This window comes from Bombus bifarius, unplaced genomic scaffold (genome assembly GCF_011952205.1).
Source record: "Bombus bifarius isolate JDL3187 unplaced genomic scaffold, Bbif_JDL3187 scf7180000008169, whole genome shotgun sequence".
Lineage (NCBI taxonomy): Eukaryota > Metazoa > Arthropoda > Insecta > Hymenoptera > Apidae > Bombus > Bombus bifarius.
Window position 1 is genome coordinate 274,213 of NW_022884490.1, and position 24,300 is coordinate 298,512.

The following is a 24,300-nucleotide window of genomic DNA, read 5'->3' on the forward strand; positions in this document are numbered from 1 at the left end:
TTGGCTTCGGGGTTTTCAGTTATTGGGTAACACAGCTAGCGTACGGATCTGGACCAGCTCAAATTGTATTCTTACTTATAATTACACTTCTATTTAAATATATGTAGTAACTGATGGATTCTTAGAGTAAGGACAAGTAATTAGGTGGGTTTAAAGTGTAATGTATTTTAAGAAGCGATATTCAACAACAAGAGGAATATAAATAGAGTTTAGTGTAGTTTAAATAAGCGATATTCGAGAACAAAAGGACCGATTATAATATTGTCGCACGTCGATTCACACTCTGTGTCCGCTCAACTCACACTCTGCTTCTCAACTGACTCTCTGGCCGTTGTAGCATTCTTTTGTCTTTTGCTAGGCCCACCGCACACGTGTTCCGCGGACGCTCGTAGCCAGGGTCACGTAGGCCTTTTCGGCAAAGCTATTTATTTGAAGGACTCGATAACGCATTGATGGAGCCGACAGCGCCTCGGCTCTCGCGGCATTGTCTATAGTTGGCTCGACGTTTCTTAGGCCCTTCTCCCCGATACTACATATATTTTCTGCCTTACGATTTATCCACGTGTTTTCTCTGTTTACACATCGAATAACCTCAACAGGAACGACGACGATACCGTTCGACGATAAGACTTCATCGGTTCGAAATTTGTTGATTTCAGAGAATGGAAACGAATTCGTTGGCGGAGAATCTTGCGGTACAGCGAGGAGAACTTAAGCGAAGAACGTTAAGAACGAAAGAGAAAGAAAAAGCTGGAGAAAGGTTTCTGATTACGTGTTACCGAAACGTAACATGGTACGGTAACATCCGGTTGACTCTCTGTTGGTCGGTTTATTCTACCACCGCACAGCGAGCAAGAAACAAATTTAACGATCCGCAACAGGCCACTGCAGCGTTAGTTCTCCGCGCCAAACGTACGCGAACCCACCCGTACAGCTTTAAAAGCGCTCCTCTGGCCAATTAGTCGAGCAAATCGAGCCACGATCCAACCGTCCGATTCGGCAATTCTCGCCACTGGGTCGCCGCTATATTCCGGCACTCTGGCCATTCTTACGACAACGACGATGCTCTTGTAAAAATCACCCCTTGGAAAAATTCCAACGCGACTATCGTTCGGAACTGTGCCACGGAATCTATTACGCAGTGCGAATGAAATTTTCAGTTGCTGTGACGGTCTACGGGAATAACGAGCAGCGTAACAGAGCAGAGCGGGGGAGAGGAGAAATAGATGGCGGAGGAATAGAGCGGAAGAACAAGGAGAAAGGGTTGAAAAACGCTAGAACACGGTCGAGAGCTCGTTTGCTCTGGCGGGGCTGGCTTTCTTCTTTCGAAAAGCCCGCCCTTCCTTTCGCCGCGGGCAAAATTAATCGGAGGTAGCTCGATTCGTCTGTCGGTAGCTCAAAGGCGCGTAGCCGGTGCGAATCATTTCTCGCGGGGCTGCCGGTACACGCCAACGTCCCTCGAGAGAATGCATCCCCCTCGTTGTTCGCGTACCTATCGCCCTTCTTTCCTTTCCCGCGTTTTTTCCTCGCCGCAAAGTTGGCGCGCGCGTCGAAACGCGACTGCCTCCAGCGGATAAATTAGCTTCTGCTTTGACACCGATCCGGACATGGAATAAATCGTCAGCAACGGGGAATTTCGTCGTTGATAGATGACGCGTGTGTTTCAAAGGATGGGGACGATTTGATCTGCGGATCGTCACGGTCCAGGGTATCTGGAATTTGTTAATGAAATCGATTCACTGGCTCAGGAGCGTATTTCGTTTCTCAAGGACGAAAGCAAAGAATTATTCGAGAATTTCGACCTGGATTCCGATTCGGAAATTCCATCCTGCCACTCGTACCGATCCCGAACCCGTCTCCTACCCGGAGAATAATCGAAACGCGTCGAACAAACGTACGACCCACTTGGTGAAACGCTGCTCTCTGTGCGTGTACCTCGTCCTACGTCGATGGTAGACGTTTCCTTGACATTTTCAAGGCACCCCACTTTACCCGGCCAGGACAACAGACGTCTCCGCAAGGGAGAGCTCAGGAATCGACGGGGGTCGAGGAGAATCGGTGCTTTGTCGCTTCGATGACGTTCGTCGCCATTCGCGATTGTCGATCGAGCACGAAGCAGATGGAACTCGAAATGGCGGCGTTCCCGCGATATCGCCGTCTTCATTCAGATAAGGTCTCAATACCTTAATAGGTCGGCCTATCGAAGCCAGCCACCTAACATCCTCCGCCATGTCCCGCCGTCGTATTGTCCGACTGCCGTTGCTTCACGATGAACATCCACCGTTTCGATATCTATTCCCGCGTACGCGGCCCTTTGTCGTCGAATTCCAGACGGAAAATTAAGATCGAACGAGCCTTCGTTTAATAATGCAAAAGTTCCAGGCACGAGGTAGTTTCGGCGCGGTTAAATTTTATTCTTCGGCAAAATTGCGCCAGCGCAAGATTCATCGGCCAGATTTATACTTATCGTACTTCCCTTAATCTTTAGGCCGAGTTTTAATGAAACGTTATTATGGGGCAATGATATTCCCGGCGGCGACAACTCGCAGGCCACGTCGGATGAATTTAACTTGTCCACGGAGGTAACTTCGTGCCAGGCTAACTTTAAGTTCTTTATAAAAACGTTCCCTTAAAAAGGGAAGCCTCTTTCTTCCGCGTACAGTGAATTCATTCGTTTCCGCCAGCATTAGAATCGTTATCTGACGAGACAGAATGGTTGGTCGGCTACCGTTGTTCCACGTAAACTCTCAAACAACTCGATCTCGCTAAACAAAAATCGAGCAACCTTCTCTCTCTATCTTTCTTTCTTTCTCGTTCTATCCAGCACTAGTTCTATTATTCTACGAAGAGACGCGAAGGACTTCGATAGTCAGGGATGTAACGCGTGACAGTTCCAGGTTTTTTTCTGTCGGAGCATGCCGACTTAATGGAGCGGCAAAGCGCTTTATCTCTGAATTTAAGAGAAGAATGAGCGGAGACGCTGGCGACCGTTGGAGCTTGGAAAAGAAAATAGAAAGGGGCGTACGGTCTGCGTCATCGTCGTTGTGCCCGCCTCAACCCCCGATAATTCAGGGTCGTGGATACGGCGAACGGTATTTGCCTATAATTCGACGCTCTGCTTAACAATGCGAATCGGTTCCCGTTCGATTCATCGATCCTTTCCTTTCTAAATGTTAAATGGAACGAGACGCGGGCTCGACGATGCGAGAATTCAGCGCGGCAACGGGAGACCACGTTTCCGGCTGCGCCGCCGCCACTCACAGATTCCTTTTAGTCCTCCGCCCCTCTCCACCTCCCTATGGAACTTTCGTTCGAGGTTGAATTAAAAATTTTCGACGACCATACCATCCTTCGCAGATTTTATTCCGAACCGATTAGCGGCCGTCTATGAATCGAATTCCGCTGCAATATAGGTCAGAATAGAAGAAAAGAGATCAGCAAGAAGCAATCCACAGCTCTTGGCTTTTCAGATCAAAAGTAACTTCGTGGAGAACCGAAAGACGTATTGGGTCTAAAGTGTCGTAGGTCTTGTTAATTTGTCGACGCCCGCCGAATATTCCAAATCGTACAAGTTCGATATTTCGAAGCTCACGTTTCCCCAGACATGTCTGACGGAGAACATTTCAGATTTTATTATCACAGACCGGCGAAGATAGTGAAGCATTTAAAACCCAAGAGAATTCTCTGCTCGCAGCTCGAAGCTACGCGTTCCTCGACGAGTATCATCGAGAAAAAACCACGAGTTTCACGAATATCAAACTCTCAGCAACCCGAGGTACGAGTAAACGTTGTACTTGCAGCTCTAACAGACGTCTCCAGACTCGGTGTATCTAAATGAATTGATCCTTGAGCGCTTAAAATACCGTTTGTGGTATCTGTTACCCTGAAGCCGGTCTCTGTGTCCGAGAGAGTGGCTTGCAGCGATCCGCCGCCGGATAAATCCTCGTTCCGGCTGCTCGTCGTTGATTCCCGTTCAGCGACGTCACTGTTGTCGGGCAAAGTTTATTGGAACGTGCTTAATTAACTTTCCAGCGGTGACTTGGCCGGTTATCGTCGACGTCGCGTTGTCGCGATTATCTGTAAGTCGACGAGGAGCAGCTGGAAATTCTGCAGCCGAAAATTCTTATAGTTTCGTTGAAGGTAACGCGTACGAACTGATCGATCTACCGAACGAGCTTCGATCTTATCGTTGGTTAAATGTACTATACTGTGCGTTTTATTTCGCCCGTTTCGTCGTTTTCTCCTTCGTTGGAAGAGCTCAGAACTGCTAAATCTCGAGCTTGGAACTGAGACTTTTTGAAAAAACTATTCCGTGTGCTGAAAGTATCGAGACATTTTCAGATTGGAAGACTGTGATCTTTATCGTACAATTTCAGCAGAAATATCGCGCAAGGCATCGAATCCATGGTTCACGACCTGTATCGTCTTCATTTTCAAGGGGAAATAGAAAAAGACGAGAGAGAAAGGCAGAGCGAAGGGAGAACGAAGCAGCCTCTTAAACGGCGCATGGAAATTCAATGAAAAGTCACGAGAGAAGCCGAGATCGATACTTGGACGCGGGAGTACGGGGTGACCGTGGGTCGAGGAGGCATAGGTGCCTCTGTTGGCCGTCTGCCAATGCTTGCCTATCTATGTGGAACACCTGTGCTTGCCCGACGTTGCTCGATATTTCGAACGACCAACAAAAAGCGCGCGACTACCTCGCCCTTCCGTCCACACAGCTAATTTCGCAAATGAATTCGACGACGGCACCGGCACCCCTCTACATCTTCTATATTACGATTGTACATTACGCGAAACGAAAGCATCGAATCAGTTCCTGTTTTATTCGCATCTCGTTCGTCGCGATTTTCGATCGAACTCGTCGAACAAACTCGAGATTTCCAGCGACACTCGTAAAAGATAAGGCGAAGATCGACGACGCTCTGTGTATCGTCAAAGTTTTACGATGTCGTTCGTCAAAGGAAGAATGCACGTTTGTTCAGAGCGATGCTACTTCACGCGCGTAATCCTCCGTAGACGTAGTCTATCTAAGCTAAGGGATGAAATTCGACGAACTCGGTAACCAAATTGAAACAAAAAGCCGCGGCTGACTATCAGCGAGCTGGAGATCACGAACCGCGGGCTCGGAATTTCAAGAAATTTAAATCCATTGATCCCGAGATTCGAGATTCCACGTAGTCTAATCTAAAGAAACCCCACGCTACCTAACAAACCCCTCTCACAATTTCTCGACGTGGTCCCCAATAACCAGCATCGTGGAACGTTCGCCAGTGACGAGGGAACTTTCTATCTCGGCAACTGGCCCGCTTCGAACCGATTAAATTATTTTCTTCTTCTTTTAGATGATCGGACAAGAAGCGGATTGGAAAGGCAGTGGGGAGCGGTTGTACCGCGAACATACGGTGTTCGATCAGTGATAACGGTCATCCGGAGGCCAATAAGTCCATTCAATTCTCTAAACTCGCTCTTCTCTCTGCATCATTCCTCTTCAATTTCCCCTTCCTCCCCTATGCTCCGTCGCGTTCCTCGTCCATTTATCTATATGTCTATCTGTAGGTCGTGCCATTCAGCCGTCCAGTTCCGCGGAAGATCGAAACTGGCTATCTCCAGGCAGAATTGGCAGAAACGAGGTCCCTAATCCCATCGAGCTGTTATTCAAACAGCCTCGATTCTCGTTTGCGGTGCAGGGTATTCGTTTCCTTCCGCGATTTCGTACTTCCGTGGCTTAAGAACTCCGGAGAGGATGGAACAATTTATCCCGGCCGAACGAGATTTCGAGAGATCGAGTGGCCTTTGGACGTCGAAATGAGAATTCCGAGGTTTCGGTGGTCGAGACTTTGTCGAGTTTTATTTGTTAACCAGCCTCCTCGAGAACGTTACGTAATATATTTTGCCTTTTATTAGGCGGAAAGTGGAGTGCATAAAGCTGGTTGTTTTTTAAAAGATTCCGCCAACTCGAAGGCGATTAATCTCACGTCTCTCACTTTTTGATGGTTCGCGTGAGAAGATTAGCGCCAGCTATATGAAATTTCGAGGCGACCGGAAGCGATTGCGCTATCTGCGGACGTGGATCGCGCCCAACACCCATCAGATTTAGGTTTCCGTGAAACTAAAAGGGAACAATTGCGAGGCGAGTCGCCGGACAGGCTCGCGAGAGGAATCGACGCGGCACGCTTCAAATTAATTATGCCGCGCAGATATATTCGCGATGTAATTACTTTCGGGCAAACAAAACGAAGGATATTTTCCATCGAACAAAATTTCCATTGGGATTCGCTAACGAAACAGGTGTCAATTACGTAAAATGAATATTGGCCGACACAGTACGTGTTTCGACGAAAACGAATTTTGAATTAAAATAATGGATGTTGAATCTTCAATGAAACTGGCCCTTTCATCGAAGCACATAGCAGCGGCAGTTTGATTCTCTCTGCAAGCCACATCGGTGAATAATTGAAGATGCGATTTGAAAATTTTCCCAATGATCGCAATAGTTGAACGATGTAGATTCGTCCGCGTACCTGGCGGCGTTTTAGCGGCACTTCGCGCGACGCTTAATTCGAGGTAGGTCGGTTTTAATTTTTCAACATCACCGACTAGTCGATGTTCGCCATTAAAGCGACTTTTTAAATCCCTGCGCGTTTAAACGCGCATTATTCTTGCCAACTTCCGGCATCTTTCCGCTTTCCAGCGGCGTCCCCGGAGGCTCAACGAGCCCGGATTTAGACGAGCAAACACAGACTCTAAGAAATTAACTTGGCAAATTGCTGACTCGGCGATCCTGGATCCGAAACGTTGCGGAAAGTTTCGAGTTTGTGGAGAGGAAAAATTACGATGCTCCGGTGACTTTGTTAAACAAAATTCAATGACATTTAACAGCCTCCATTCGACAGACTCAAGAAGCAACTTTCACCTTGCTTTATATTATTTTCAGGCGTTCACCTTTCGCTTCACCTTTGCGCCAAAGTTTAAGTTCACCTTTAGGGGAAAGTTGTTTAAAAAAATTCCACGATTTTTATAACTGATTTTACCAAATCGCTAAAAGAAAGAATAAAAAGGAAAGAGCAAGCGTAAACGGTAGATGGCAGCTAATCGAAGCGATACTGGAAATCGAAGCTAATGAAGGTAGAAGGTCCGAAAATCGATTTACGAGCGGCCGAGAGGAAGCGTGCTTTACGACGGGTCGAGGGGCCGGTCGCGGTCCACGCGCCATAACTTCTGCCGGTCGCGTAATTGCTTTATTAGGAACTCATTTGCAGGTCCCCGCAAATAGCCGCGATGCCGAGACCGAGCGACACGTCGAATTAAAGCGACCGATCGAACGAGCGAGCGCGACCATTCCGCCAAGTTCGTTTGCGGTTCGCTTTACCCACTGTTCGCTGTTCCCCCTTACTATCCGCTTCCTTACAACCGACACTTTGAGGCCCCCACGTGTAATTATGCCCGTAGGGTCTGGTAATTGAGTAACTGCTAACGTTGCGTTTCCTACGTTTGCTGCTTTGTGTAAAAGATCTCTCGTATCGATATTTTTCCTTTGTTGTGCCGCGTTTCTCCAACGTGTTAATTACGTTCGTCGTTGTTAATTATTGCACGCTCCAGCATTTCCTCCTATTGTAGGCTCGGTTTCTTCTACGTTCGTCGGATGATTTTTTTACAAGAACGTCGAGGGTCATCGACGTTGAACGTAATCGATACTCATAGGGAATTTTTCTTTGAGGAAATCTCGTCGATTTGCGTCGATCTGTGACCGTGTAAAAACTTGGAAAGTGGCCATCGAGAATGATAAAAAGTGTTCGTGGCCGGATCGCTCGGCGTAGTCTGGTGATTGGTGCGTCTGCCAGTTTTTACGCCCTTCGAACAATTTCGTTCCGTCCGGAAGCGAAACGAGGGGAATTCGCGGCACGTAGCAAGCTTAGGAAAAACATTAAAAATCGCCGTCGGTGATATTCGCTTTTTTAATCGCACTTATTTGGCCGGAGACCAGCACCGACTAGCCTTAATTAAAGATTTCAAACGGGCGTCGCGTCGCTCGAGTCGTCACGATGTAACGACTATCCTAGATCCGACTGTGGTCAACTCGCTGAAACTAATTATAACAGTCTAGTCACACCCTCAACCGGAAACTCGGACCACCCACGTGTCACGAGAGATAATTTTTTTCACATACCCCCCTTTTTTCCCATCGTAGCTCGCCGAAACAAATAAACCGTCGAATTCCTCGGAATTCAATAAAATTCGAGACTCGCTTCGAATCGTTTTGCGCTCGAGAAGCTCGTTCGACCATTTCCGCGGATCCGTGAAAAAAAAACACACACACACACATACACACACATACACACGGACAAGCGGTGAAGTGCGTGGTCCGCGCGTTTCTGCCTCGCGAATCGAACAATAACGCGATATCCGGCCAAGCTATTTGATTAAAACGGATCATTGGAGCCGATATATCGTGAATTCAATTGGAACTCGTTTCGCTCCCTTTGCGATCGTATGTTCAATTACGAGGTAGAAAGAAACCGAACCAGCCTCCATCCCCTGATTTCTCTTCCATAGGTCACTTTCCAGGAAATCGACCCCCTCCAACGTGTGGCCAAAATACGCTCCTCTAATTTCCGGCTCAGCCGCATCTAGAACGCGGCTCGATCCCCCTGGAAATTCGGAAAACCAGCCCCGCCACCGATCTATCACGCTCCATTCCATTTAATTTTCATGCGTCGGAACTTTGCCTCCTTATTCGTCGACTTAATTAAAGAGCACGTTAATTAACGCCGTTAACAGCGCCAATTTGCCCCGTTATCGTCGCAGGTTTTCTCGTTTCCAAGGTTTGTCTCGTGTCGCACATCCCAGCTTCGCGGTAGCTCGATCGGCAGAGGATTCGTCGCGTTCACGCGATCGTCCAGCCTATCGGTGTGCTATTATTTATCAACGACACGAATTCCATACGAAGACCGAGGCAAACAGGGATAATGGAGCGGCAATCGTTAATCTGCAGCGTGCAAATTACGTTTTCGCGCGATGCTCGCCGGACCGCGAAATTCTCGCGACGCGGCTCTGTGTTTGCGAGTCGATCCGCGTAATTTTCCTTTGCACGGGTGCTATGGCTTGCCAATCGAGGACGGCTTAGAACGTTAAAGAGCGAAACAAGGGAAAAGACCTGGAGGGGAAAAATAGGGGGGTGGATGACGCCGAACGAGACAGGGCAGAGCGCGCCAATTCAAATCCGCGATCCCTCCATCAAATTGCAAATCGACCGGCGCTTAATCGTAAATTGGAAATTGCCGCGGGAGCTCGTATGACCGACGCAAAATGCTCGACGTTGCCGCTTGGCCTGCAGCGCAACCCTATCGATACAAGTACGCTCTCCGCGCTTGGCCCTAGACGATTTTTCACTGAAAAATACAGGCAGTGCGGAAAAAATGACACTGGCGATATAAACACGCGTCGAAGTCGATTTCGCGGACGATTCGCCAAACAACTTTTTGTCGAAAGTAAGAACCACTTTTTCAAGGGTAACCGTAATTGAATATTTTCTCGGCTGATGAAGTCGCTCTTCAAATTGCATCGTGAATTCGCGCGCGAAGTATCGAATAGCTTTTTCGATCGCTTTTGTTCCGAGGAAGACCCGCGTGGATATTTTTCACGGATAGAAGTTCGATGTAAACGTGGCTTACCGTTTGGCGTGCCGAAGTATCCGGCAAGCGTATCAATTTTTCACGCATATATTTTTCCTTTTTATCGGTTCGCTCGTTATCCGCTACATCGCGGTACCACTCGACGCGCTTATTTACGATTTCCGTGAACGGTCGCCGGTGTTATTCGCTAAACAATTTATCGATCGAGAAGACGCGTGAGCACGCGTGGACTCCGCGACGCTGCCTAACGAAATCGTGTCGCGTTTTAATTGCCTTTTCAATGCACGCCCTCGACTGGAGTAGAAAAAAGCCTGGGACCGAAGGAAATGTCGCGCCGCTGCAACGAATCTGCTTTCGTAATTAGCATCACTTGTTCGATTATCGTTCTGCTCTCGCGTCCAGTTTTCCCAAATTCAAACTTATTCTCTTTAAACTAGCTTTTGGTAGCGGCAGTTTTTTATACCAAATGGAATCGCCAGATCTAACTCTCGACTCGAAAAAAAAAAAAGGAACGTTCGGCGTGGCGACGAAATTTTCATATCGAGCGAAAACAATTTTTGCGCGGTTGGAAATCACCGAGTCGGAAAATCAGATACGGAGGAGGGAGATATGGATAAATTTCGGGGAAATTAAGGATGGCGTACCGGCTAATTAATCGCGATAATCCCCCTACGAAAGGGGTGTTCGGTAGTCTGGTTCGTTTCCCCTCGAGAGGTCGCGAGTTTTACGAGCGAATCGGCGGTGGACAGAGAGAGCGCGAGCGAGAGAAATGAAAAGTTCTGTAAAGTTTGATATCGCCCCTCGGATATACTGCACGCACTTCCTGCGCGTGGCACGCACGCGGTCGCGCAAACACGAAATCAGCCCTTTCGTCGCGAACCGAATATACGCTGCGCACGCGATTCCTTCTTGCCACCGTTCTTTTTCTTTCTCCTGTCTCTTTCTTTTTGTATTTTCTGCGCGATGATGAGTCACGACCAGGGACCGTGATCTTGAAGTCTGAAGTTTAAACGCCACTAAGAAATCTCGAGAGCGTAACGAACGGGCCTACAAAGCTTTTCTCGAGCCAATTGCGAGCGTGCCATCCTACTGTCGACTCACATATTATGTCGCTAATTTCTTGCCCAAATCTTTGTCCTTCGATTTATTCGCATCGATTCTATGCTCGCCAACTCCAAAGAAAATATCCTGGTTGTCCAAACCGGTAAAATGTTGGGGCAAACAGTAAAGCCCAAGGGGCGGTCCCGAAGTTGGAGATAAAGTTGTCGGACGACCAAGGCGTGCCTCGCGGCTAATTCAATAACGCGTTACGTATAAACGGTTGACGAGTGGCCAAACAGAGAGGCAGACTAGTGAAAAGCTAGGGGTGGCAATAAAGTTACGAGCTAGGGCCAGTCAACTAGGCTGAAAGTCGGGGGAGTACGGATTTGCCGGCAAATAAGATCAGAATTGATGCGAATTCACGGGACGAGGGGAGAGAGAGAGAGAGAGAGAGAGAGAGAGAGTCGTTGCTATTTGCAATTTACTCACCTTGACGCGCAAAAGATGCTGCAGACTTTGAGCTTGACTGCTATTTAAGGGTGGATTGTCAGTCCCGAGACGCGCCACTGCAATCACGTTTTCTCGGGTCGCGTTGTACAGGAACAGCGTGCATACTGTCTGCAAATAAAACGGAAAAAAGGAATACGAGATATGTCTCGACGTCATCCAACGCTATCTCGCATTATTAAGTTTCGCCCAGCCGTGTGCGCTTTATATTCCCGATCCGTCTGCCTTGCCGCCTCTCGAGATTTTTCTCAGCCCCGCGTGAATACCTCGCACAGTCGAGAGAGGACGTCGCCGTTTCGGCTTAAAATTCGTTCGGTCTACCATTCGGACGAGCCGGTTTGAAACAGATCCTCTAGGTTTGCGGAACGCGATAGAATTTTGATTTCAAGAAGTGGAAGACACAGAGAGAGTAGGTCAACCGACGGTACGAGACGTTTTTAGTAAGAATGATGGATAATAAGGTGAGGTGTTTTACCTGGTTATTAACTTCTTCTCTCATGAAGTTATCGAGGGACGACACTGCGTCCAGGACGGTGAGGTTATTGTGTCGTCGCAATAAGCTCTCGTCCTTTTCGCTGTAGCCCAGGAACATGAAAACTCCGTGCGGTATAGAATAAGCGTCTGTAGAGAAAAATTATGGAAAGATATTATCACGGAGCCACGGTAGCATTTAACATTTTTAATATCTAAAGACCAGGCAAACGATCTATAGTACAAAAAGTATTTTCGTTTCATCAACTTGAGTTGCAACCAAGTTTCTAATTAAATCGGTGAAAAAAATATTTGAATTATTTCGTTTAGATTATCGTTTGGGTCAGGTTGCCGTTCGTCTTTTTGTTGTTCTTTTGCTATACCCGTTTGTGCTTTTAGATACGATTGCTATTATCTGTCTTTTATGCGAATTTGATATTTCCTGTGTACTGAAATAAATTATTATAAATGAGAAACATTCACCTGGTGAGGGCCGCATGCATATGAAACGACCGCTATAGCAAAGACAGGGTCCGCGATGCGCCTGATACGCCGGTGCTTCGTGATTGTAAAATGCAAAGTCCGTCTTGCAGGGCGACGAGTCCACGCAGATCGTGTTGCAGATCAAAACTTCACCCTCGCCGCACTGACACAGCTCGGAACATTCCGGCTCGTCCTCGCGATACAGCTACACGGATCAAGTATACGGTTGGTTGGTTCGCAGTTCAAAGAGTATAGCTTTGGTCTAAATCTTCTTCGAGAGACATGGACGAGTTGCATTGAATCGATTTGGCTACGACTCGTTTTTAGTTAAAGAGAAAAAGGATCAAAGTCCAGGCAGATGTATAAACAAGACACGTTAAAACATTGCCGTTTCTAAATATGCGGAAATGTAAAATCCGCTATCGAGTATGACCGACGAATGTTTCCTTTTTGTCTCGTTTGAATTTACTGTAATTTCTGAAGATTAAATTTGAGGGAAAAAGTCCCAAGATCAGTCGAATGTTAGATCCGGTCAGTTTACCGGCTGTGTCATTATTTCGAAATCGATAATTTTAATGGAACACGATAATCAAGATACATGGTATTTCGTTTTAAAGATGAATGGCCCGGCTTGAAAACAGCGTACGTTGAATATTAATTATCGTCGACGTTAATCGCGATACTCGGAATTAAAATTTCCAGTCACCATTCGACATTGTTGTTAATTCACCGACATCGATCGACGAGATAATGAACCCCGCATGGTGAAAAAAAGATCTTCGTCTCTTTTCGCCGGCAATACTCGTATTCGCGTATTCAATGGTTCGCATTTTTACATTGCACGAAACAGTGTTAAAAGCTTGTTTATCATTTCCGCTCGCGTTTCTTTACTTTCTCGCCAATTAAAAGCTTTCCCTCGTGTTTCCCCTAAGCGTTGCGAGAGGATCAAATTTCTGAATTTCCGTTTATGTTACATCGTCGCGTACGCGATTAAAGTCACCAACGTCGCACAATACATACTTGTAACATTGTTCGCTTTTAATAATCGCAGCCAAACCGGCGGGAAATTTGCGCGAAACACAGCCAAATTATTTATCGAGCGAGTAAAACAGCATTCGAATTTCAGCGTACTCCATGCCACAGTTATCCTGTATTTAAAGAAAAATTCCGTTTCAACCGCCAGCATTTTTCGCTGCTCTAATCTTCCTGAACTTTCGATTGGTTTCCAAATCGTAGCCCGTGTTTCTCGAATCTGCCAGCCGGCCGAGAACGCTTTTCGCCCGGTCGCTCGCGAAAATACCTTGCAGATCGTCCAACTCACCCTCTTGCCTTCGCCCTCCCTTATGTATTGGTGACTTTGCCTCGGCCTTTGAACCACACAGAAGCCTATAAAGAGACGAACGTTCAGACGTGTGCTACACGTTACCCGGCAAACTGTTTTCCTGTCTTCTTTCCCCAGTTCCCGCCCTCGTCTCAACCCCTAACCGTCGCCACACCCATTCCCCGTTTCGAATCTTTCTTTTAGCCCGTTTCAAGCCCTCCCACCCCATCGATTCGCTTTGTAACATTCGACGCACGGGCTTTCGCGGCAACGAAACGAAAATTCCTCGTGTGTCCTGAACAGAATCTCTCCCGTCCGGTTCGAACGATCAAAGGAGCTGCGCTTTTCCCATTCGAGAAATACCGCGCTCACGCATCGCTCTTTTCCTTCGTCGACTTTCTTTCTCCGAGATTTCAATACTTTGCTTCTTTTACTTCACCGATTTGCCAATCCCCGCGTGAGTAATTGCCCCTTGTCGTCGCGCACTTGACTCTATTTAAGTTGTCAATTCGAAGACCAATTGATGTAATTGTTTACGACTTGAAAAGGGAAGAAAATCTGCAGATAGACAAGATTATTATTAACAGCTAATGGACACTTACGAGGTGGCGTGGTAGTTGTGGTAGTAGTGCTAGGAGTGGTACTTATGGTGGTACTGCTGGTGGTGGTGATTTCCCAAGTTTCTGTAGGTTCTGTGGTCGTCCATCTCGTCACTTCCGGTATTTTATTATCTTCCACTTGCTCCACCATGGTAACCGTCGTCGTGCTAACCGGTGACTTGGTAGTCGACGAGACCGTCGTTGTCGTGGTCCTCGGGTAATGATGATGTTTCCTCCTCGCGTGATAATCTTTCTGAGATTCGACTGAAACCATCGGCAACTTCGTCTTAGTGCCTTCTCTCCACTATCTATGATTGCTTCAAAAATCTTCTAAAATTACTTTGGCTCTCTAGGATGAACACATCTATCCCTTAACACCGGAAAAAATGAAACGAACGATCGTCGAATCGATCGAATCGTACGTTTCAGCTAACGGGTTGACAAATAAATTCACACCATAGCAGGATGGTCCAGGTTAATTTGCATCTAACGTGTTTATCGGCCAGGCGAAAGGAGGCCATCAAACCCTGCTGTTTGACCTACATTTCCTATCGGGAATCGACGAAAGACGATCGAGCTGGTCGATGCAGTTAACGCCGACACACACATACACACACGCGCGCGTATACACGTATACAGGCGATGCACTTCTCGATCGAGCAGCAAGCGCAATTTCTTCATATCTAAATGACTTATCTGTCGGCTGAATGCCGGCTACCATCGAGTTTTGCAACGCGATTCGCGGTAACAGATGTAAGATCGATAAAAGTCCCGTTTCGCTCGTCCGTACGTTCTTTCGTTCAATGTAATAGCAATTCCGCGATCTCAATGAACCCTGGCGATCGCTAGACGATCGCTACAGATGAACGTCTTTATGCTCCGGTCTGGAACTTGGATAAGACACGAGTTCCCGTAGCTCTATTGACTCGTCCTATCTTTCTTCCATTTCGTACTTTCTTTGCCGTTTGCTCCCTTGTAAAAAAGGCAATAAATCTTGTTTAAAAAATAATTTATGATATTCGTAGAATCGAGGTGTATCCGAACACAGAACGCCGAGAGAGTTAGAGACTAAAGCCATTCATCACGTTTTCCAATAAACGGCCGAATTACATATTTAGCCGGGGGCCAGGGCGGATGATAAAAATAAGATGAGCGTGCGCAAAGGAATCGGCTCTGTCATCGCTCAGATATTAATCGTCTCAGATATTAATCACCGTACGGACTGGCACATCGTATTGTCTCGAACGTTTCGCCGTTCTTTTGGGCAAATGTTTAATCCCGTCGGATGATTTTATCGCGGGAAAGACACGACCTGCTCCAAGTTTTTTCCCCGGAGAACGGACATCGTCCGCCGCTTAGAGCATCGAGGGAATTGTATCTGCGACGAAACAGTCGCTCTCTTTCATCTTCTTTCGCTTATGGTATCGCGTGAACATTTTTGTCGATCGAAAAGGGTCGATTACGTCGAAACGCGCGTCCCACGACTCTTGTTATTCTTTCTATCGAACGCCTACGTAAAGGCGCTATATTTACGCATAGGCTATCTGTCATAAATAAACTCGTCTAACTTGGAAACACTGTAAAAACGAAAATACGAGAAAGTTCGTGCTTTGCGAACAAATTTTTCTCGAAGCACGCGTAATATTTTATCAACGACCAACTGATAAAATGTTAAAGGTTGGATTTTTTTTTAGGTACTCACCCACGCAAGGGTTCACCCAGAGGAGTCTCTGCCAGCCCAAGCAATCGTAAAGTTGCGTGAGCTCCGTGCCCTTGCACGCGCAGTTCGATCGTAGTTCCGTGCCAAGTATTCCCAGCATCGCTTTCCTGCATTCTGCCGTTGGACCGGCACACTTCTTCGTTACGCTGTCCACCGCGCAGTTTTGCTCGTAGTACTCCAACCTCGCTCTACGCAACGTAGTAATTAGGTTACGCCGTGAACTACTCGCGAGCATCTAAACGACCAGTATCATCAAAGCGCTCGTCACGAACTTCCGACGAAGACTGACGTTTCGAGGACGAGCAGCAGCTCTCTCTCTCTCTCTCCCTTTGTCGCTCGGCCAAAATTGAAATCGAAATTATTCGGTCAGAGTTTGTAAACATGTCAACGGCCCAATAGGATTTCCGCATTTTTGCGCGGGACTTTGACCTGCTTTCTAAATTGTTTTCGGGATAATCGCGGTTCTGTTAGGATATGCGCGTGTGTGTTTATAGGACGTAGAGCGTTATGCACGAGATGGTTTCATCGAGTTTGCTCGATTATAGGCTCGTCGAATGTTTTCTGCATACGGAAGCTATTAATAATACATATAATTGTGATGATTCATGGATTGTTATTCGAGCAATTGTATACGATAAAATCAGGATAATCGCCGTAATTTATTTGTTCGATTACGACTCGTCTTTTCGATAGAACGCGGCACCTCGTTATAAAAATTGTTGCATAATGCATCAAACGATTAAAGAATATTCGACGCGATAAAAACGAATTCGTATCACGGTGTGATAATAAATCAATTAAAATGCCTCTACGATATATGTACGCTGGAATTCAATTGTCGCGCGATCCAACCGCCGGTCGATCGAAATCGATCCGCCATGAATATTTGCGTTCGCATAAACGCTGGCAGGGGCAGTTCACGATTCCTTTCCAATTCAAAATTTTCAATCGAATTAATCAACGGCCGGATTTTAATTACACTCCGTTAATCGACTGGCGATAAATAGCTTCAGCTTTTTCAGCTGACCTCGCATCGTGTCGAATTCCGAGCGGATCCGACGGTTATCGTAATTGCAGTGCGGCTGGACGAACGTCTTTTTCTTAATAATGAAGTGTTTCATTACGTGGCAAGACTGGATCAAGCCGCGTCTCGTTGACTCGCAATTTAACTTTCAAATTGAAACGGCCATCCCTTCCACTCGGGAGTTGGCCAACGTGAGAAAAAAGGATTCGAAGCGTTTAATCAAAAGGTCCGGTTTATCCAGACCGACGATACAATCTAGCCGTTGCTGTTCGCGATAAGCGCCAGACAAAATTGTCCCGCCATTGTTGTCCACGGGGCCGATTAATTTTTGCGATCTTAATACAGCCTCGATTAATCTCGTTTCTCTTGCCTCTTTCGTCTTTCAACTACGAGATTACGATGTTCACCGTGAAAATGGAGAGATTCATTTTTCTTGGATTAAGCGTTATTAACCTTCTTTCGTGAACCTTCAACGATGCTGTATTAATTTTATACGACGATATTATAAGCGATCTCGTAATCGATATTACATTGTTAATTAGGCTGTTCCGATATTTCCAACGTACTTGCATGCCTCGTGTTCCTTGCAGGCTTCTGCCAAACTGTGACAGGTCGGCAAATCGCCCTCGGTACGTTGCGCGCACGCAGGGTACATCTTTTCCTGCGCGATCATGCACTCGTCCTTCTTGCCGTCTGTTTTTCTGCAAAAAAGAAAAAAAAAACCTTATTCTTATTTTATTTATTACATTTGTTCGCGACCGTTTTGTCGAACGATATCGATACACGTATTTCTGAAGATCGAAATTCACGATTAGACGATAGATTGTCGAAAGGATTATTAAGATAGCGCGGATAATGGGAAGATATTTGGTTTTAAAACGAGCGATTCGATTCGTCAGTGTGGTCAGATTGCGGAAACAAAGGGAAGACGAAACGATTTACCGCATCACAGAGCACCGTCCTGGAGTCTACCCAGAGAGTAAGAGATCTCCATCTACCTTCCCAAGGGCTCCAGCAAGTTTTAAGGGAGAAATTCCCAGGCACCGCAAGGTGGGTATTGCTCAACGAGCATTAAACGAGACCGCCACGTATTTTATTCGACCTCGAGACTTTCCCTTCCCTTTGCTCTCTCGTGTCGTTCGATTCTTTTCTCATCCACGTACGTCGCCCGTGCTCTCTTTCTTCTATCAATTTTTACGTTTTATCAATATGCCTGGCGAAACTATAGGACGTTCTAATATTTTGCCTAATCCCGAGGCATTCGATCGATCAAAAATTAAACCAGCTGATCAAACGAACGATCGTTCGACGATCCTTTGAATTTTCCTCGGATATCTCGCAAGCAACCGCCCCCATAGTGCTAAATTAATCGTTGCATCTTAGGATAGCAGCTGGAGAATACGAGTTCCAATTTGTCAAAGACACGGCAAAGTCCGGGTACAACGAGAGTCGTCAAATATTAATAAATCCCGAGATGATACCGATATCTCGTGTTTCGGGGCGGTTAGACAAAGAAACGGTGGCCGGGACAATGAATACGGCGTACGGGAAAAGTTGGAGTGAAAAAAAAGTGGTGGAAGAAAAAACCTGAAAGACGGATAGAAAGTTTCTGCATTGTTTCGTGGGCAAAAGCCACTTAAAAGTTAAAGGAGTTTCCTTCGAAAAGAAGCCCCGACTGGTTGCCGTTCGCGCGGAGGGATTAGAGATGCAGAACTCCGAGTATTTCCAGCGCAACGACGGTTCTTTGTACGAGGCTATGCTCTCCTCTGACCCACCTTTGTCTTTCCCTATCACTTTTGCCGTGAGTTTACTCAGGATTACGGCAAATGTACAAAGACAAGCGGTCTTAATTGAGTCGTATCCGGCCGAGTCGCGTTACCAGCCATCCCTTCGTCTCGCTCGTTCGAATAATCCTTTAAATTCTCGCGGATTTCATTTCGCCATGGAAGAGCACGATCTCATTTAAAGATAGCCACGTATGTCGATGATCGTTGCATACTCGTTGCATATTCGTTGCATCATCGTTGGTTGACTCATCGCGATCAGCGCGGTGACCACGATTGTGGAATATCTTCGCCGGCTGTGGTTATTCGATCCTTCATTAATCAAGCACGAAATTAATTAGCGGCCGAATTTATCTTCCGCCTGTGATACCCGCCGGGTTAATTGTTTCCGCGATTAATTCGATACCGTTCCAAATAGGAGGTTTCTGCTCTTTTCCGTGAATGCCATCCACGAATACGATATAACAATTTCTTCCGCCCTATCTGCCACCTGACCCCTACGAAACAATCCACTCGAATCGTTCAAGAATATTTTTGTTTTAATAAATATAAATAACACGGATCGCATGCAAATTCATAAAATCCCGTGGGCCCCGACAAGTGGCCGGCTCAACCTTCTCCCACCCCCCCTTTTTTTTTTATTGTTTCGTTCGTTTTTTATCGTCGACAGACATCGATTTGCGAGTACACCGGAATATTCTCTCTACCGAAGCCGCTGCGAGCGGAAAACGATTTTCACACGGGTTGCGTATCGTGGATTTATAGAATTTTTTTATCTCGTTATTTCGATAACTATCGCACGATCGGACAAGAAACGATTTTGCTACCGGTCGAATTTTCTATTTTTCGTACACGCCTCGTTTCGTCGTCGATCCAACTTTTGCATATTCTGCGATTTCGATGGTCGGCCTCGCGTCTCTTACGACTCACCTGCACAGACAGAACGCGATCTCTACCGAGTGCTTGTGATTCGCGGATTTGTAGAAATTCTGCAACGCTTCCATACACTCGTTCCTCGCGCAACTCGTCGAGTCGCAATGGTTCAGCACCGGTTCCATCAATACCTTGCACTCTGGATCGTTCCTGCAACGAGAATTCACAGACTTAACAGATTCGAAGCTTCTTAAAAACAACTATCGCAGACTAATGCCACTTTTGTTAAAGAATTCCGAGAAAATCACAGCTACCAGCGAAAAGAGCGTTTAACGAATCGTCAAACCGAAACCGTCAGGTTCGAGAAAATTTCGAAATGTCAGAAACAATATGAGAATACAGATTTTGCGTTTAAAGATTAAGATTAAGAGTGGATAATATTTGTTTAACTCACCTGCAAGCATTGTACGCGTGGTGACAAGTGCTGGAAAGCACGACCTTGACCGGCTGCTGGATCTTGTCCAGATCCGACGAGGCGGATGGTAACACCACGGACGTCTCTGTGGAAAAGTAGGATCGAAACACGTTGTACAGAACGTGGTGAGAGAGATTGACAGGATTTCGTGGGCGAATACGAGTGTTATGTTTGCGAGTTAAAGATCCTGGGAACAGGGACAAATGTTAGCATGGCTAACTGGTGGTTCCAAGGGTTTATGTATACGTCGAGTCTCTTCTTAAGGGAGAATAGCGTGTGGCAAGAGCTCGCAGTTCACGAGGAGCGTAGAAAGCGGAACGTATGTTTAGCTAGTTTAGAGAGAGCTTTAGCAGGGCGGCGAACTTATGTTCATATGTTGCGTTAAACTTAACCGAATCTGCTTATGCGTCCTAAAGCGACGGAGCTTATGATTTAAGGTCTACGAACTTGCAAGTTCTCTTTCGATAAAAAGGCTTCTGCATGTAGCGTGGCAAGGAAAAATGCGGCGAGATATAAACCAAGCTTCCAGGTGGCTAGCGAAGGCAAATGATAAATCATTAGGTGACCGGTTTGCCTGTCCGGAAAAAAAGACGGCCCCTCACAGCGAATCTTGAATATTTATCGGCCGATATTTATCCTGGGTACACTTGTCACTTAAAAATAATCGTCGAGAATAATTGTTTATTTATGCAAATAACATCGGCCGCGCTACTTGATTTTGCCGAGCGAAACTGGAATTTACAAGGCTCGAGCAGCGCTTATTAATGAAGTAAGATCAAAAAGACGATGAATAAAGCGGACGTCGTGGAATAGGAAATTCCTTTCGCGTGTAAACTGTCGTTAATTTTCCCTGTTAAACACGAAAGTAAAAATGTTACGAATCCTGTTAGTCCACGCAGGCTGGAGAAAATTTTTCATTTATCCCAATTTGCCCCTCTAATCGGCGATAAATATCCAAAGTACGACGGTTATCCGAGGCCATCGAAGAGAAACCACTCGGGACAAGGTAAAGGAGTTGAAAGGAGCATGAAACGAGGTAACTTCGAGGGTGGCCGAGATAGGATCCACCCGATGACGAATGCTTGGCATCGTTAACCAGCCACCCTTGTTCGATTGATGGACTTGGTAGGCAGGGTTAACGACCTTGGGACTCGAAGAACCCTTCTGAATATCGGTGGAACGCCAGTCTCTACCTTCCTACCGCAGCGAAAAACCACTAGAAACGGGTCGTAAGAGGGGCGCAGCCTACTCGGATGACTAGCCATAAGTCAGCCGTTTCGAACAGCGTGCCTTCGACGCACTTTATTAAGACAAACGACCGGCCGACGTCTTTCTGTTTCTTCCTACCCTGATCGCTTTAATCGCCGCCCTCCAAATCTTCGTTACGATGGGTGCTCCCTCTCTAACCTTCCACCCATCTTCGATCGTCGTTGTCTGCTCGAGAAGTTTCGAGCTTGTCGATTGGCCGAACGGACATTTCGTTCGATACCTCTGAGACCTCTTTGCGAATCTGCAAGTTTCCTATAAAATTACAAAACGATTCTATAGCGTCGAAGCTGTTGTATTCTGTATCGTCGATGAAAGAGCCGCAACGATAAATAACTTCTCGACTCGGCCGACTTGCTGAAAGAAATCGAAAGGGGAACTCGTCGTCGTGACGAGCAAAAGCGAGCGAGTAACTTCAAGCGGCGGAGTAATTTGCGAGGAGTCGCCGATCCGTGCAACTTCCCTTCGCTTTCGTCAACCGATATCTTCGTAGTATCGAAGGCTAGGCGTAAATTCTGGTACGATATTAAACGTCGTTGTTGAATACGCTCGCGTAACAGAATCGTTGAATCGTTTCTACGGGCCAAGTCGATTTCGCGAATAGCTTCGATCCGTTCCACTCGCGGTGAACGAAGCGGACGAACTCGTTGCGAAACTGTTGTCAAAGAAACTCGCTTGTTGATGGTCTTGACAACCGAAGGACCAAGAGAAATTAGTCGAAAAATATATGGTAAACAAGAGCGTCCAACTTATCTTTATCGTATATTCTTATCGAGGATATCGTTGAAAGTTAGTTTGGAGAAAAAGTTGTCGGGATCGTTATCGATAAAACGACTCCTTAACGCAATCTCTTGCTTCGTATACGCTAAAGCGAAGTCTGATTCAAAGCGGGACTTTGGTAGCAATATTCCGATAATTTACGATCCCGAATAAAAGTTTCTCGAATATATCAGTGCCAATAAGAGTACAGAGCGCATTGAAAATTCCGCTCTCGAGCTAAGGTCGCCGAATAAATTCATTCGGGATGCCTGGCGCCGGCAGCGTCGTGGAAACATGTTCTCTTACTCTATCCACCACGGTGGATTCCCTCTATTGATATTCCCGCAGTTTTGGAGCGGATGGCTCGCGTTATGAGGTAGGCGGATACCACCGGTGTCCTTGAATCGATGGCACCGATCGTCCTCCCTAAATAAAGTTGTCCGAAGTTACGCCGCCTTAAAGATTCTATCGATTCTTGTTCGACAAGAAAAGAACGGTATCTGGTGTCGTCAGAGACCCGAGTGACGTAGAAGATAATTCTACTTAGATCGACAAGTTTGATTCTCGTCTTTCGTTGTTGTTATCATCGTCAGCGTTATCCCACGAGCAAAATTCCATGATTCCAATGATCGTCGCTGAATCACTATGGTAGAAACGTCCAATTAACGTCCGATCTGTTACGCCCTCCGCATAAATTCCCCTTAATTGTTTCCGAGGCGTTCACGAAACGTCACGCAGCATCGTCCAATTAAAATCATCGTTACCGTTGTCGACAAAAACCATTCTCCTCGACCAACTCGGCAACCAGTTTCCTGACCGAGAGACGCGCGATAGCTGGAGCGAGAAGAAGGAGACACGAGGTCGTCGAGTGGCGCAGGAATATCAATCGCGGGAAGTTCGGAGAACGCGGGCTGGGCGGTGCCTTGACTCGATCGCGAGCAGATTCCTCTAGTTGGTCGGAGAAACACAGCCAATTCGAAACGGCGGTAATTGGAACCGGTGTCCGTCTGGCTGCTGGAGAGATCGATGCCGCGACCCGCCCTCCCGTCAGGGTATATCCGTCCTGAAGCAGCCGCCGAACCTTTCCGGTGACGCAGCTGCACACCAGCCTGGAAACTCGACGAGCCTCGTTAGAACTCGCGAGCGAGGCAAATCGGTCTCCATCACGGATAAAAACGACCGCGTCCGTTCGGCGATTGTTCGCCGTCGATTCGGGCCACGGTGAAATATATACGCGAGGAAAAGAATCTTGGAGAGTTTGGTCGGAAACCGGAGGATCGAGACGCGACACACTCGTTCGATACCGGCATCGTTCGGCTTTCGTTGAAATTCCGTGGTTAGGAATTTCCAGACGATACGTCTGAGAGTTTAGGCTCGTCTGTTTCGACATACTTGCGAGTATCGTGGCTAAATAACCGCGAAAACCGAGCCACGGAATTGTTCTCTGGTAGGAGAGGGTGGGGTTTGTGGAACGGATGAGACTCGAGGACCAGGAAGACCGTGTACCATTTTCCTAATTCGCGTCGCTGTGAAGCGTCGAGCGGGAATTCAGGTTCGAGAGGTAGCGAAAGAAGAAGAATTCGTGGAATGGAGGAATCGACGAAGCGTGAAATCCTCGTAGTAGGAAATCGCGGGGATCGATGCTTCCGTATCGCTGATTCTGTGTATCTTGCGACGCGTTGTCGCGTCTGTTTGCGTTTACGCGGGATTGTAACGTGATATATCGTGACGGTGGACTAATTAGCGCGCCGCTAATAGCCGATAAAATACGGGGGGAAAGCGCGAAAAAGCGTCAAAACGGTCGCTAGCCGACGGCTCTCGACGATTGTAATCGCGTTTCGTATGTTTGAAGTTAATTGGATAATTAAGCGGTCGACGCGACTGCTCGACGTCGGGTACTTTGCGGGGAAAAACGCTACGTTGAAAGGTGGGGCGCCGCGGGATAAAACAAATTTCCAAGTAAGCAAAAGTATTGGTTGAAATTTATAACGAACCGGACGGGCTTTGCAAATATGCGATCGATCGAGCTAATCGATCGGGCGACGCCAACCAAACACGCCACCCTCGCGGACAAATGAAAAACAAACTGTGCTTTCTCTACGAGAGCTAAAAATTATTTGACAGCAATTTCGAACCAGCGTTTTTGCGGTTGGCCTCGTTGTGCACACGCGACACGATTAAACGGCGAGTATACAAATAACGAGCAGAAGGACGAGGAGGGGAACGAAATTGCGAGTAAAAGTCGAGATCGTACCTTCTGCTGTTGCGTTTCGTTCCTTTTCTTCCAGACGTTTCTCGTCGCTGTGTGCACGAAACGTACGAATTGGAAACCGTGTTTGAGC

General features: G+C 46.8%; 1 protein-coding gene across 2 annotated transcripts in view; it reads right to left on the bottom strand.

Moving 5' to 3' along the window:
- Positions 1–24,300, bottom strand: part of LOC117209276 — a 220,385-nt gene that overhangs the window by 15,662 nt on the left and 180,423 nt on the right. For both annotated transcript variants that reach the window (XM_033451077.1, XM_033451079.1), the window contains 9 exons: positions 19,913–20,018; positions 19,516–19,668; positions 17,368–17,502; positions 15,760–15,965; positions 14,061–14,321; positions 13,459–13,523; positions 12,138–12,342; positions 11,659–11,804; positions 11,166–11,294 (listed from right to left, as the gene is read on the bottom strand). In XM_033451077.1, the coding sequence (XP_033306968.1) occupies positions 11,166–11,294; positions 11,659–11,804; positions 12,138–12,342; positions 13,459–13,523; positions 14,061–14,321; positions 15,760–15,965; positions 17,368–17,502; positions 19,516–19,668; positions 19,913–20,018 (1,406 nt within the window). The remainder of the gene's footprint in view (positions 1–11,165; positions 11,295–11,658; positions 11,805–12,137; positions 12,343–13,458; positions 13,524–14,060; positions 14,322–15,759; positions 15,966–17,367; positions 17,503–19,515; positions 19,669–19,912; positions 20,019–24,300) is intronic.